The 14,004-nt window shown below is 34.4% G+C and overlaps 2 protein-coding genes across 2 annotated transcripts; one reads left to right on the top strand and one right to left on the bottom strand.

Annotated features, from left to right (window-relative positions):
* Positions 1 to 265: 265 nt before the first annotated feature.
* On the bottom strand, positions 266 to 1,155 carry LOC112055015 (STING ER exit protein). The gene has a single exon (XM_052889218.1). The coding sequence runs from the start codon at positions 1,056 to 1,058 to the stop codon at positions 411 to 413; it is 648 nt and encodes a 215-aa protein (XP_052745178.1). The 5' UTR covers positions 1,059 to 1,155; the 3' UTR covers positions 266 to 410.
* Positions 1,156 to 1,920: 765 nt separating this feature from the next.
* Positions 1,921 to 13,501, top strand: LOC112055016 (mitochondrial import receptor subunit TOM40 homolog 1). The gene is made up of 8 exons (XM_024094983.2): positions 1,921 to 2,153; positions 2,757 to 2,824; positions 4,983 to 5,174; positions 6,373 to 6,504; positions 7,206 to 7,317; positions 7,576 to 7,652; positions 8,191 to 8,287; positions 9,482 to 13,501. The coding sequence occupies exons 1-8, from the start codon at positions 2,024 to 2,026 to the stop codon at positions 9,619 to 9,621; spliced, it is 948 nt and encodes a 315-aa protein (XP_023950751.2). The 5' UTR covers positions 1,921 to 2,023; the 3' UTR covers positions 9,622 to 13,501.
* The last annotated feature ends 503 nt before the right edge of the window (positions 13,502 to 14,004 follow it).

Genomic DNA, 14,004 nt, shown 5'->3' on the forward strand with positions numbered 1-14,004 from the left:
TAAATATCGATACCCTCTTTAATAAATTTACTAAAACTTATGGAAAATCGTCTTTGTCTTACAAGTTATCCGAACAAAGTTTACATATAATTGTTTGCGATAAAAGAGCCGAATGTATAGAATCAAGGTGCAATAGTTATGATAATAAATTCTGGATAAAATTATCCAAGCGGCCCTTTGCAATATACCCCTAGTGGAGTGTTCTCATTTGATAAAACAAAATTGTTATGCGTTTATTCTCTATTCTAAATAAATACACAGTATCTGCAACATATATCATATAAATACATAGAAACTGGTAGTGACACAGCGACACATTAGCCGCTTCTGTTACATGCATGTCTGAAGTCATACCTTTACAGACTTACAAAAGGAAACAACTTTACAATATATTGAATTTAATATTTAATTTACTTATCAATTAAAGTCCCCCTGACTCTCTTTTCATTACTGCTCGACGGAGTCTCTGCTTGGCGTTTGTTCATGCCCTTCCTTTCCAACTGCTTCTCAATGATCCTCGCATTATTGGCATAACTGTCCGCTACCTCCCTCGCTTCAATCTCATCCTCTTCCTCATCTATAGTGGATACAGTAACTGAACTGAACTTTCCCATGTTTTTTGTATGTTTGGTCACCATAATCTTCTTTGGCTGTGCTAATGCGACTTGTTTATATATGTCAGTGACTGCACCTTCACCCGCAGATTGTACCAACGCTCCGTTCATGATGAAGACAACGTTGCTGGCTTGGTCGTGTTTGTAATAAAGGGGTACAGCACATTTTTTGCATTTCAACCTGTATTGTCTTTCTATACCTTTAACCCGCTTCAAGTATACAGTTTCGTCGGGGTCTGATGTGATTTTGTGAGCGTGTTTCGATCCATCTATAACTCTCGCACCGTCGGTGGGTCGGAACGGTAGTCTGTCCAGGGTACAGTCCAGTATGAGGGACATCTGACCGCAAATACAGTAATATATGTGCAACGGCTTTGTTTCATTGTATTCTTCTTGATCTTTGGTGTCCGAGCATACTATGCTACGAGAAACAACTTTCGGCATGGTGGAAATTAATTAAGATTTTATTCACTAATCAGTAAATATTTCTTCACATAAAACAAATGAAAATTTGACAAATAAACATTAATGTCATCTGTCAATTTGATAAATAATTGGATTCACAGATTGGATTTAGAGAGCACAGACGGCTAAAGCTATTTTCATACAGAGTACAGACTACAGAGTACTCATTACAGTTGGAGACACAACAAATGAAGCATTGTCAAAACCTATTTTCCTAATTCCCCATAAATTCCCTATTTGTAGATTTATAGGAAAAAACTAAAATTAATCTAGAATTATATATTAATATAGAAAAAGAAGAAGACGACTAAAGCTAAATTCATACAATACAGACTACAGAGTTCAGAGAAAGATTGGAGACATAATAAATGAACCATTGTCAACACCTATTTTCCTAATTCCCCATCAATTCCCTATTTGCAGATTTATCAATAACTAAAAACTAAAATTAATATAGACTTAATATTAATATTTTTAGGATTTTTTTTATAATTTTAATTTTTTAGAATATTTTGATAATTACTCTGATTTTAATGAGTATTTTTCTATTCATTTTCCAATAGTAGTGTCGACGATAGCTATAGAATAAAAATCGCAATGCATATCTATAACCAATCTCCAGTAGGAAATGATCCAAAATTGCGTTTAAATTTACCGCAACTTGAGGAATTGCCCACAATTTGGCAATGATTTTCAAGATGGTCTATTAACCTGTTGTTACTTACTTTGGTTTTTAAATTGGATAGTCTATAAAGCCCTAAATGCGGAGTATCAAACACTTTATTACTGTCATGTTGGTAATTAACTCTATTACGATATCTTTTGTCTGTGATTAACTGTCAACTTCAAACCGATTGTCTTTTTTTCTGCCGATTTGTGTTTCGCTGCACATGTTAATCGATTTTCGTAGATTTTAGGAAAAGTAGAGAAAAACCTCAAACGCAATGGGTGCTATAGCGAGCAGATACCGCGTCTCAAACTCGGGGCTCACCAGCACCGACTTACAAAACATAGAAAATGCTAATAAACGTGAAAATCCAGGGACGTTGGATGAATTGCACAAAAAGACTAAAGGTGAGATATATGAAGGTTTAACAGCTTAAAGGTTATATACAAATATCGTGAAATTTCACATAAAAGCATAATCAAATAAAATTATTGTCTATTCATTCAGAAAAGTCCTCTAAATCCTTAAGTAGGGTAACAACCCTAAGTTTTGGTTAAGTTGTGATGTAATAAGGCCAATATTGTAAATATTGCTTTATAAAGTTTTGTAATAAACTTTTATAGTTATACAGTTAGCGTCGCACTGAACTGAGAATTGTTAAATCTCCTCCTGTAGGAAGCTACTCTGTTATCAGGAATGGCCTATTTATTTATAAGATAAGATAAACTCTGTTGCATTAATGAGATTAGCTTTATATCCAAAAGGTCCTGGGTTTGGTTTTTATTTTGGTATTTATATTTTCTAGATTACTTGGATTTTGATAGTAACCCTATGACCTTTTAAGCAAAGATATATCAATTCGAAAGAAATTAAAGAAAGCCATAGAGAAATTGAAGTTAAATAAAATAGATAATTATTAATTTTAATATTGATTTTTCTCTGTTATATTGTTTGTTTCTTGTTTTGTGGTTTGCAAATAAATAGTATAAATGAAATATATTTCTTTGCAGATGTGATGCCAGTTAATTTTGAAGGTGGCAAGCTTATGGTAAATAAGGGAATATCCAACCATTTTCAGGTAATAACTATAATAATATATATTTTTTCAGTTTCCCAAAATGCCCAAAGAAGTTGCACACAATTGTTGGACACACAAATATAATTTATATTCACCTTAACATAATTCAGGTAAAAGTTAAATTAAATTGATATGAAATTTTATTAAAACTAAGATGTGAGATTTATCTAGAATTAAATGGTTTAAATATTGATTAAGACACAAACACACACACACTAAATGTTATAAAATAAAATAGATAAGAAATCATTTATTTGCACAACACATAACTACATAATAACTTAAAACCAATATATTTATATCCTAGTAATACTAGAAAATGTGTTGTGCCAATAAAATGGACCTGACTCAGCTAATATTGTAGTACATCAGTGCCCACAATGCAGACCCTTATGAGGGAAGAACAGAACAATTAGTCAAACTAAATAATTTTATCCCTAAAAAAAAATACAGTTAAGTAGTGTAATCTCAGAAGAAAGAAAAAGCAAGTTAAGTAAGAAGAACAGTCACAAAATAAAAAATAGAAAATATAATAAAATAGATTGTCTATTATTAATTAATTATGGTATTAAACCACACAGTCTGCTTTTTGCCAATGTAACAAATTCAAGTGAATTTTTTTTTTATAATTCTATTATTTGTTAACTATGGTTGTTCTGTGTGGTGAATGAGCCCCGCTCATTCACCACACAGAACAACCATGGTTAACAAATAATAATAATAAATAATAATAATAATAATAAGCCCTTTATTCTGTGTTAAGAAATTACAATTATATATACAATACATTTTGTTTTCATTTTTTTTTTAAAGAATATCTCTTAACATAGTGTGCCTTTCGGCATAGGCCTCCTCCAGCGACTTCCACTGCTCTCTCTCTAATGCAACCCTTCTCCACTTTGGACCTGCTGTGAGCTTTAAGTCATCCTCCCATCTAATGAACTGTTTACCCCGATTCCTTCTGCCATCTCTAGGGTACCATTCCGTCACCAGTCTGCTCCACTTCCCCGTAGTGTCCCTTAGCATGTGGCCTGTCCATCGCCACTTTTGCTGGTCGACACGAGTTAAAACATCGGTGACCCCAGTTTTAGTTCGAAGGTCAGTGTTTCTTACCCTATCCTTTTTCTTGTGGCCAGTCATGCTCCTCTCCATGGATCGTTGGCACCTGGCCAGTTTAGCCCTTTGAGCCATGGTGAGCGCCCAGGTTTCACAGCCGTATGTTAGGCATGGCAAGATACACGTGTTGAAGGCCTTCCTCTTAATTACCATGCTCAGTTCCTTGGATTTCATTATCTCCTTCAGGGACCAATATCTTTTCCAGCCAACGGCAATTCTCGTGCTGATTTCTTTAGTCATTTGGTCCCTGAAGGTAACAACTTGTCCAAGGTATGTGTATTCTTGCACATACAATAATGGGTTGTTATCAATGCCGATGTTGACCTCAGTACTGTTCGTCATTAGTTTGGTCTTCTTTGTGTTCATTTTGAGTCCGATTTTAATGCTCTCTTCATGTAGATTCGAAACCATGCACCCGAGTTTGATTGGATCTTCTTCAAATAGTACGAGGTCATCTGCGAATCTGAGATGGTTAAGTTTTTTACCATTAACATTGATTCCGAAGTCTTCCCATGCTAAGTTGCGGAATACGCTTTCCAACACGGCTGAAAACAGTTTGGGGGATAAAGGGTCCCCTTGTCTGACACCTCTTTCAATTTTAAACTCGTTTCCTAAGCTTTCTAGTTGGATTTTAGCTGGTTAACAAATAATAGAATTATAAAAAAAAAATTAACTCAGTAATACAGGTTTTTCACTTAGTACAGGGGCCCTTGCTACTTGTTTGTAAAACTTAGTTAATGAATAAAGATTTTATACTGCTTAATTAGCCAAAGATGCTCTAATATGATCTTACCAAATTTGACTAGGCAGGGAGAATAACACGAGCAGAGGAGGGGAGTGTTGATCAATTGTCAAGGAATTCATTAACCCTACATCCTGTATTCACAAGTCCAGGATTCTCTACCACACAATGGACCCGGCACTTGCACAGTGAATCCATGGAATGCTAAGATATTCGTGTCATAACAATGTAGCTTTTAAATAGAAAAAGTATTTTTTGGAATTATGAAAGGTTATTAAATATTTTTTTTACATGCTTCAGATGTCCCACACCCTCACCATGAGCTCAATGCAGAACGGCTACAAACTGGGAGCAACATACATTGGCACTAAACAACTGTCACCCACTGAGGCTTTTCCAGTAGTACTGGGGGACGTTGACCCGGCAGGCAACGTCAACTTCAACCTCATCCACCAGCTCACACCAGAGATCAGAGTCAAGGGAGCTGCACAAGTAAGTATTGAAAAAAATTACTATGCTGTCTTTTTTTTTATTTATTTATTTATTTAATCCTTTACAATCTAAATTACATAATATTTATTACATGCTTTACAGTTAAATTTCATCCCACTGCTGGGCAAAGGCCTCCCCCTTCCTCTTCCATTGTGTCCTTTCCATTGCTGATCGGGTCCAGTATGTCCCTTCAAAGGCAATCAGATCGTCTTTCCATCTACTAATTGGTCTGCCTCTTTTTCTTTTTTCCTCCCTTGGGCACCACAATGTTGTTATGCTACTCCAATCATCATTTGATTTTCTTGTTATGTGTCCTGCCCATTTTTTTTATTACTATTTCTATAATAACTATACAAATGCCCACATGGAATGGTGGCAAGAATACTGGCTGCATTTCCACACTGGACAGCCAGGCTGACCCTTTGTACACAAAATGAGCCAGGCCTTCTGTCACCAGTCGAGGCAACTAGCTGCTGTGAAGTGATTAGGTGTAATTATTAACACTGGAACTTCTTGGAAAAAGGTACAAATGTGTTTTCAGTTAGAGAGGTATACTTATCTTGTCATGCCTTCTTTGATCTAAACTAGTATTTGAACTTCTTCTCACAAATGGGTGGCAAAATAAATTTGGTTGTAAATAATTTTTAATTTCTCTTTTTTAATTTGTCACATCTGTTAAATATGACCAATATTCCCATTCCCCTGTATCTAAACAGTAAACTAAAATAATTTTGCTTTATACAATGACTAGCCGATATCTATAGATGTGACATGATTTACTGACGTAAAGGACTTCTATATGAGTGGTACTAAAATCTAATAAAATTGATCCATTTTATAGACCAGTGCTAAAAAGTTTATTGACATTAGCTTACTTACTCCTGTTACATTATTTTTGGAGTTTACGCGTTGAGAATCGATTTTTCATATAAAGCCTCTGGTGGGAAAAAAATATGGGTAGTAAAATTCAATGAACGAATGACAGCATTACGGTTTTTTGGGCAACATTGATTGAGACGTATATAGTGTATGCTGTGGGGCAAGATACACCTATTTAGACAGTCGATCTTAAAAGAGTAAATTCCATTGGTGATTCCAATTTCTTTTAAGAACTACCTGATTAACTTGAAAATATCTTTCACCATTACAAAGCTATGTCTTCACAGAATAACATAAACATTGAATTTACTTTTTGCAGGTGCAAGAGTGTAAGCTGTCAGCGACACAGGGCACACTGGAGTACAAGGGGTCAGACTACACTCTGGCGCTGGCGGTGGGCAAACCCGACTGCAGTGACAAGTCCTCTGTATTCGTCGGACACTACTTGCAGGCAAGTCATCGGAGACCTAATGTTGCAGCTACCCAATGCTCCTCGCACTGCTGCGTTGCTGCTGTTTTCTTGTCTGCCCACACATTGCTCTACTCACAGAAATAATCGCGACGTCCCGTAGTACACTTGTGACAATAAAATAGGGTTTGATGGACGAGTAACTTCTCTGCCTACTTTGCTTGCTATTTCCCACGCTCCACTTTTCTTAAGTGGACAGGCACAAATCTCCACTTTTCTTAAGTGGACAGGCACTTGCAAGCTATTGGATAGAAGCAGGCGTTACTTTGCGGAAGTTCATCATGATTATTTAATGATTTAAATTGATAAATAAATAAATAAATAAATAAATTTAAATAAATAAATAAAATTGATAAAAAAAAAAATTGATAAATAAATCATTATATAACTTGCAAGCTAGTTTAAAAATTCATACAAAACCGGTAACCGGAGCGGGGTTAAATAAATTACCACTAAGCTCTTAGTGAAAAGGCAGCTTAAGAGCGGTACAATAATAGTTCAGCGTGGGTGGAGAAAGAACCATAACCTCTGAGTGATAAGTCCGGCTCCTTTACTGTATCTCTCTTATTTTCATTTATTTTGGTTTTGGGTCTTTTCTTTACTATCCATTGGCCTAGCTTGCTCCAACGGCCTGGGCCAACTATCCTTACTCATATTAACATGATCCTGTGTATCACTTGCAGGCGGTGACCCAGCGCTTGGCCCTGGGCGCCGAGCTGGTGTACCAGTCCAGCGCGAGGATCTCGGGCGGGGAGATCGCCATAGCGTCCGCTGCGGCCAGATACACCATGGATGGTAAATTTTTTTCACTTACTTTATGAATAATGAGCCCTTTATTCTGTGACTTCTTCGGAGAGAGAGAGTAGTAGTATTTTGTCGGACCTGGGTGACGTTGTAGAAGGGTTAGTTGGCTTTTCGAGGATAATAACTAAACTAAATTTGTATAACCTTCTATGACTTTAAGTTCATTAAGTTATCAGCCTGTATTTAGCTACCCTATGAGGTTACTTTAAAGAATTCTATTGACAATAATATAATGTGTATTGGTGTCAGACTCCGAGATATCGGCGACGGTGGGCGCGGCCAGTTTTCACCTCTGCTACTTCAAGCAGGCCAGCGAACAGTTACAGGTGTGTACATGGTTTTACTGCATCTTTAGTCCATTTTGTTTAGCATATAGTATGTAGTATATTTGTAGTAGTACTGGGTACCAGTTCAATACTTGCTTGTATACTAAACTTATCTTACTCCTGATGTGGTCCCATTTTCATCATGTCAGGATCTGATCTGGGATCCTGGAGAAATCGAAAGGAACTTTCAAAAATCGTAAGAGCCCTGCCTAGCTACAAACCTTTTAAATGATGAACAGTAGCTATCTTGTGATTATTTTTTATTTTTTTGTTTGTTGGTCTATCGGAGATCAGTCTCTGGACCATAATCCGATCAAATGACTTAAATCTTGTGATTGGGCTTGATTAATTTGTATTAAGCCCAATAAGGGTTAGCACCGCCTTCAAACTGATCAGTAGGTAGAACATAACACAATGTTATTTTTCACTTTCTAGTTTAGTCTGTACATTTTATGTTTATGAAGTCAGATTAATTTTAATGATTTGATTTTAAAGATAAAATTGATCTGAACTGATTGTATATACATTACATTTCCAGGTGGTGGCAGAAATGGACACCTCCTTCCGAGGCATGGAGTCTGTGGGCACCATTGGCTACCAAGTCACCATACCAAAGGCTGAACTTGTCTTTAGAGGTAAATTAATATTTACTTTAAATTCTATCGCAAATACATTTTCTGGTATTCCGGTATGAATAGGTTGTTGGTTTCTCTGCACCATAAATTTTTGTTCCTCTATTGGCAAGATTTTTGATTTATTTTAAATTCTAGCGAAAGTGCACAGCTTTTGTTAGTGTGGAATAAATTTTTTCACAAATCCCGCGGGACCCACTGAAAGTTTCGTTTTAATTGGTTCAGTCCTTTTAATTAGCCAGGACAAACAGACTGTCAAAAATTAAAAAAAACCTGATTGTTTGTAGAATTGTGTAAATAGTTATCACATCACTCAATAAAAAAAAGATATTTTAAATCATTGAAAGTCACTTCAATTTTATTTATATACAGGGTAAGTAGGATAAAACGCAAATGGTAGATACACCACCTAATTATCTAAAACTAATTTGAATAGTTTTCCAAAAATCCCTAAGGTGACCAAGTAACATTTTTTTTTTGGATTTTTTAAAATTTTTCTGTCTGTCTAAAAAATGTAAAATCTGTTTTTCTAATGCTGTAGCTGCAGTAATTAATATTTTAAAATTCTGATTTTTGTTGAATGTTATGAAATAAATTACCAACGTACTTTAATATTATTTTTAAAAATAATGTTTTATGTGTTTTGTAGAAGCAGCTTTAAGTGCAATAATTATTTTTCTTTCACTAAGATGATATGTTAAATTGTCCTGTAAAAAAAAATGTATGGGACTGAAGAGTACCATCTGCTTAAAAACTTGTACACTTATCGAGGTTTGTAAATTTATATCTGTCCTCTGACAGACTATAGAGTCTCAGAAAAATAATTAAAATTAAAAAAGAATTAGAATAAAAAAAACATAAAAACAATCAAGGAAGAGGTTGAACTCAGATCAATGAGCTATAAAAATGGCATCATTATCCATGAAAACAAACTTGCTACTGCCCTCAGTGTCCCAATGGATGTTCGAAGGCTAAAGCGCGCATACATATGGGATTTCCTAAAAAAATAAATATCAAAAAATCAATAACAAAGTAAATTAGCCAGCATGACCCTCAATGGAAGGTCAGCTGCACATGCCATAAAGTACTCTCAAGCAATTTGCTTATAGCTGATGCAGCTGATTGCACAATAGAAATTAAATTAAAAAAAAAAGAAAAAAAAAAAAAAAGAATAAAAAGTAAATTGTCTATTTCCAGGCATGGTAGACTCCAACTGGAACATCGGCGCGGTGCTGGAGAAGAAGCTGCAACCGCTCCCGTTCTCCTTCGCCCTGTCGGGGATGGCCAACCAGGCCAAGCAGCAGTTCAAGTTTGGCTGCGGACTGATCATCGGCTGAAGTGTAGTGTTCAGTGTGTGTGTGTGCCAGTGTTGACAGTGCCGAGTTACGGGAGTTCCTTGAATGCTAGCGGTAACAACCATATAGAACAATAACCTGCAATAGATCTTAGTTTATGAAGGCAAATGACAGTGAGTATCGGAGTCAAAGTTCATTTATTTCAATTAAGCTTAAACTGTATAGCAGGCCGGAATAGCAAATTATTCATTGATAACAAACTCTTGCTATATAAGGTAACTAGGTGGGTGCCCGTAACTTCGTCTGCATGTAATTCAGTTTTTCACAAATCCCGCGGGAACCATGGATTTTTCCGTGATGAAAAGTAGCCTATGTGTTAATCTTCAGTAAAATCCATTTTCATCCCAAATTTCAGCCAAATCACTGCAAAATTGACAAAGTTTCATACAAACTTCCATCCCCTATTTTATCCCCTTGGTATTAGAATTGGTCTAAATCTTTTCTTAGTGGATGCTTACGTCATAACATCTACCTGCATGCCGAATTTCAGCCCGATCTGTTCAGAGGCTGTGCGTTAATAGATGACTCACATGGTGATCTATCAACGTACAGCCTAAACCACTTGAGTTCTATATATTTAGATATTGAAGTGGATCTGGCTGTATAGCATCGAACTTTGGGAAAGTTCCAGCAACATTATTATCCATCCTGCAACGGTTCCCAAAACTTAATTTTGAGAAGGATCTGTAGTCTTCCGTGGTTTATAAAGAATGACAAGATTCACAAGCAACTAAAGGTAAAAACTATCAATGAAGTGATTGACTGTGTCTCGCACGGTACAAAACACAACTAATGAGTCATCCAAATGTTCTGGCTTCTAAGTTTATTCACCTAAATTAAACATATAAAAACAATGAGGGCATATTCTCACTGGGTATACACTCAAAAAGCAAAGTTATCACAGAACATCTCCTTATAGTTATTTAGCTGATTGCAGATAAACCCAGAAGAAAAAAGTTTATTAGGCTTACTTTAAAGCACTTTCAAAACGTCAGTTAATAATATTATTAAATAATAGGTTGAAAACCTAAAATTAAAGTTACATTACATTATTTATGTTATTATTATTAATATAAATAAAGAATAATTAATACCACCTTTACTCAAGGTACTCTTAACATTAGGGTGTTTGTTTTAAGAAAAAAATAATAAATATTTCATAGCCCACCTGGACTCGAATCCCAGACCTCGTGATCCAAGTCACATATACTAACCACTGGATCTATGAGGCAGTGAAAAAAGTAATAGTTTAGTGGTATGATAATTGTTTTTGAATGGTAATTCTCTCACAAAGAGATATCATAGTGTACCAAGAAACCGACTAGCATTCAAGAAACTCTCATTCTGTAACTTAGCCATAAGTGACTTCCAGTAGTCTCTCAAATTATTATATACTTCTTTTTTACTTTGAATTCAATAATATAATCTTTACTGCGGACTATGTTCCTTGATTTACATAGTATCATAACTGTACAGTGTTGTAAGTGAATATGCAGGAAACTATTTAGTCCACTTCATTTAAATTTTATATAGTTACTTTATCAGATCTGCAGGCTATAGCTTGGCAACTTCGTTCATAACACTGCAGATATTTCACGCGAGGTAGCGATGAATAAAAAACCCACGACTTATGCACGTCACTTCGCCGCACGCACGATTTCACACCCCCGCAGTCTTCCCCCTGTCGCCCGCATATCATGGAAGTGTTATCAACAAACTTGCCAGACTATAATTCACTAACTTTGATGTTAAACTTAGTTGACATATTGAGAAAGATATACTGTCAACCAATACTTTCCTGCAAAATTCAAAATATCCCTCTCACCTTTGTTGCCATGAGATATTTTCGATTCTGTAGCTATTTGTCTACAATATGTACATATATTTCTCTTTATTATATCGAGAGCATGCATTACTTTTGTGACACCGATATAGTTTTTTTTTTCTAAAACTGGTGCATTAATTTCACTGTTTAAATGTAAAATTTGTGCCGCGATAATGCTTGCGCCAATTCGCTATTCGCCATGTTGTAATATCAATAATGGTTAAACCAGCATTGGATAGCCCAAAGAAATGTCTTTAAAATATAGTTTTGTTAATTATTAATTATACAAAATAAACTTTTGATATTGACAGAACCATGCTATAGCTTTTACACTATTATGTTAATAACAACTAGTTACTACAATAGTATTAAATCAAGTTTCGTGAAATAAATTTGCATCATGAAACTTGTACTGTAATTTTAGCTTAAAAGTAGTTTGTATTTTGAATGACAGATTTTTAAACACACCAAAGCATTACCTGTCTAAAGTCAACATACAATTCTTCTGTAGGCATTGACCTCTTATAATAAAAGGACGCACAATCAAGTAGAAAATTTCATTTAAAAACTGGCCAATTTTTAAGTTTTAGAATTATTGGTAAAGAAAATTATACCTAAAGGCCTTTAAATATAGTTCAATATTCAATAAAATCCCAAATTCGGAGCAAATTCAACCTTAAGTATTGTTGATAAAGTTGAATTTGCAAAAACAACTACTTGAATTGAGTGCCAAAAAGTTGTGTTTGGCACTCATTGAGTGGGGACGTTTTTTGATCGCTGATTATGCATCCACTTTTTAATAGGTGATTGATTCCTATAGGACATATTGATCATAACTATTTACATGTAAATATACAAATTTTACACAATTTAATGTAAAAATTTGCAAGTTTGATATGGTTGCTGGTTAAATGACTGGCACACAATAATATCAAATGCTGTATTTGCAAATTAACAATATTTTATTTCTTAAATGAATACTTTATGTATTATTTTTTCACTGCTAAACACCAGTTAAGCATTTATGAAGAAATTGATTCTCTATGGTTACATCGTAAATACTTAATTTTTAATTATTATATGTATGATGTATTTTTATCAATAAATTAAAGCAATTTCTTACAAAATTATCTGTTATCTGTGATGTTAGAAAAAAAAAGTATAAGCAAACTAAAAACACATTGTGCTTTTTTATTGTCTATGAATGAACACTAAATATATTCATAGACACTAAACATAAATGACACTCAGAAGATATTCGATTTTGAAGTGATTTTCTTATCATAATATATTTTTTACTAAATGGATACTTCTAATATATAGCCTTTAGCCTTCCTCGATATCTATGAAACACTGAAAGAATTTTTCGAATCGAACCAGTAGTTCCTGAGATTAGCCCGTTCAACCAAACAAACTCTTAAGCTTTATAATATAATTAATACATTGATAAGGATGTACATACACAGACAACACAGCAAATTAAATTTGTTATTTATAGTATGTAGAGACCTAATTGTATGTAGTTCAACCATTGACCTCTTATTATAAAAAGACGCACAATCGTGTAGAAAATTTCACTTAAAAACTGGCCAATTTTGCTTTGACAATTTTAGAATGTTTGGTAAAGAAAATTATACCTAAAACCTTTAAATATAGTTAATAAAATTCCAAATTCAAAGCAAATTCAACCTTAAGGATTGAGTTTTAGGTTGAATTTGCAAATGGGACTACTTGAATTGAGAGCCAAGAAGTTGTGTTTGGCACTCATTGAGTGGGGATGTTTTTTGGTCGTTGATTGTGCATCCACTTTTTAATAGGATCAATGAGTGAACTGATTCATTTAATGATTCAACCATAAACTATAGAGTGATCAATTTCTGGAAATAATAATAATTGACGTCCTCTGGAAATGCGTTTGTAATTCACATAATGATAATAATGGTTTAATTGTATGAATGTAGATAGGAATGGTGTACTGTACATAGGAGCCTGTTGTTAAACTGTTTATTTTTAATAGAGTTATGTTAATAAATCAAACGTTATTTTATTTATTCCCTAAAATCATTTTTAAAACCTGGAGGTTCTGGTTCTTGAAGCAAGGCGTTTTGTTCTAATTTTGTTATAATTTCAACTTACATTCTGAGGTTGAAATTAAAAACAGGTTATTTTTTTTTTATATCTGCACCAAGATAATGGGCATTGCATGACTGAAAAAAAGACGGTCATTTAACTGCCATTTTGGACTGCATCAATTTTTTCTATATTTAATCTTTAATAAAAATATGAAATTGTTCTCCTCGGGGTCTCCCGACGCAGTGTTTATTTGAAGCAAAAACGCACGCTTCACTTGAGTAAGTGCATTACGAAAAGTGTGATCGTGCGAGGCTTTTAAAGAATTTTAGTGCATCTTCAGCATTCTCTGTACCGACTTGTAAATCTATGCAGGCATACTGAAACAGTGTTAGTTATTTTAAAAACTACCAGTAGTTGGCGTTGGTAGAGAACTTTGAAACAACCCTAGTTTTACACATAAAGATCCT

This window comes from Bicyclus anynana, chromosome 25 (assembly GCF_947172395.1).
Source record: "Bicyclus anynana chromosome 25, ilBicAnyn1.1, whole genome shotgun sequence".
NCBI lineage: Eukaryota > Metazoa > Arthropoda > Insecta > Lepidoptera > Nymphalidae > Bicyclus > Bicyclus anynana.

Excerpts from the sequence above, each read along its gene's own strand:
- LOC112055015 (XM_052889218.1), bottom strand. The coding sequence starts at position 1,058 with ATGCCGAAAGTTGTTTCTCGTAGCATAGTATGCTCGGACACCAAAGAT.
- LOC112055016 (XM_024094983.2), top strand. The coding sequence starts at position 2,024 with ATGGGTGCTATAGCGAGCAGATACCGCGTCTCAAACTCGGGGCTCACC. Across the intron at positions 5,175-6,372 it reads GAGTCAAGGGAGCTGCACAA|GTGCAAGAGTGTAAGCTGTC; the intron begins GTAAGTATTGAA and ends TACTTTTTGCAG. Across the intron at positions 7,318-7,575 it reads GGCCAGATACACCATGGATG|ACTCCGAGATATCGGCGACG; the intron begins GTAAATTTTTTT and ends TATTGGTGTCAG.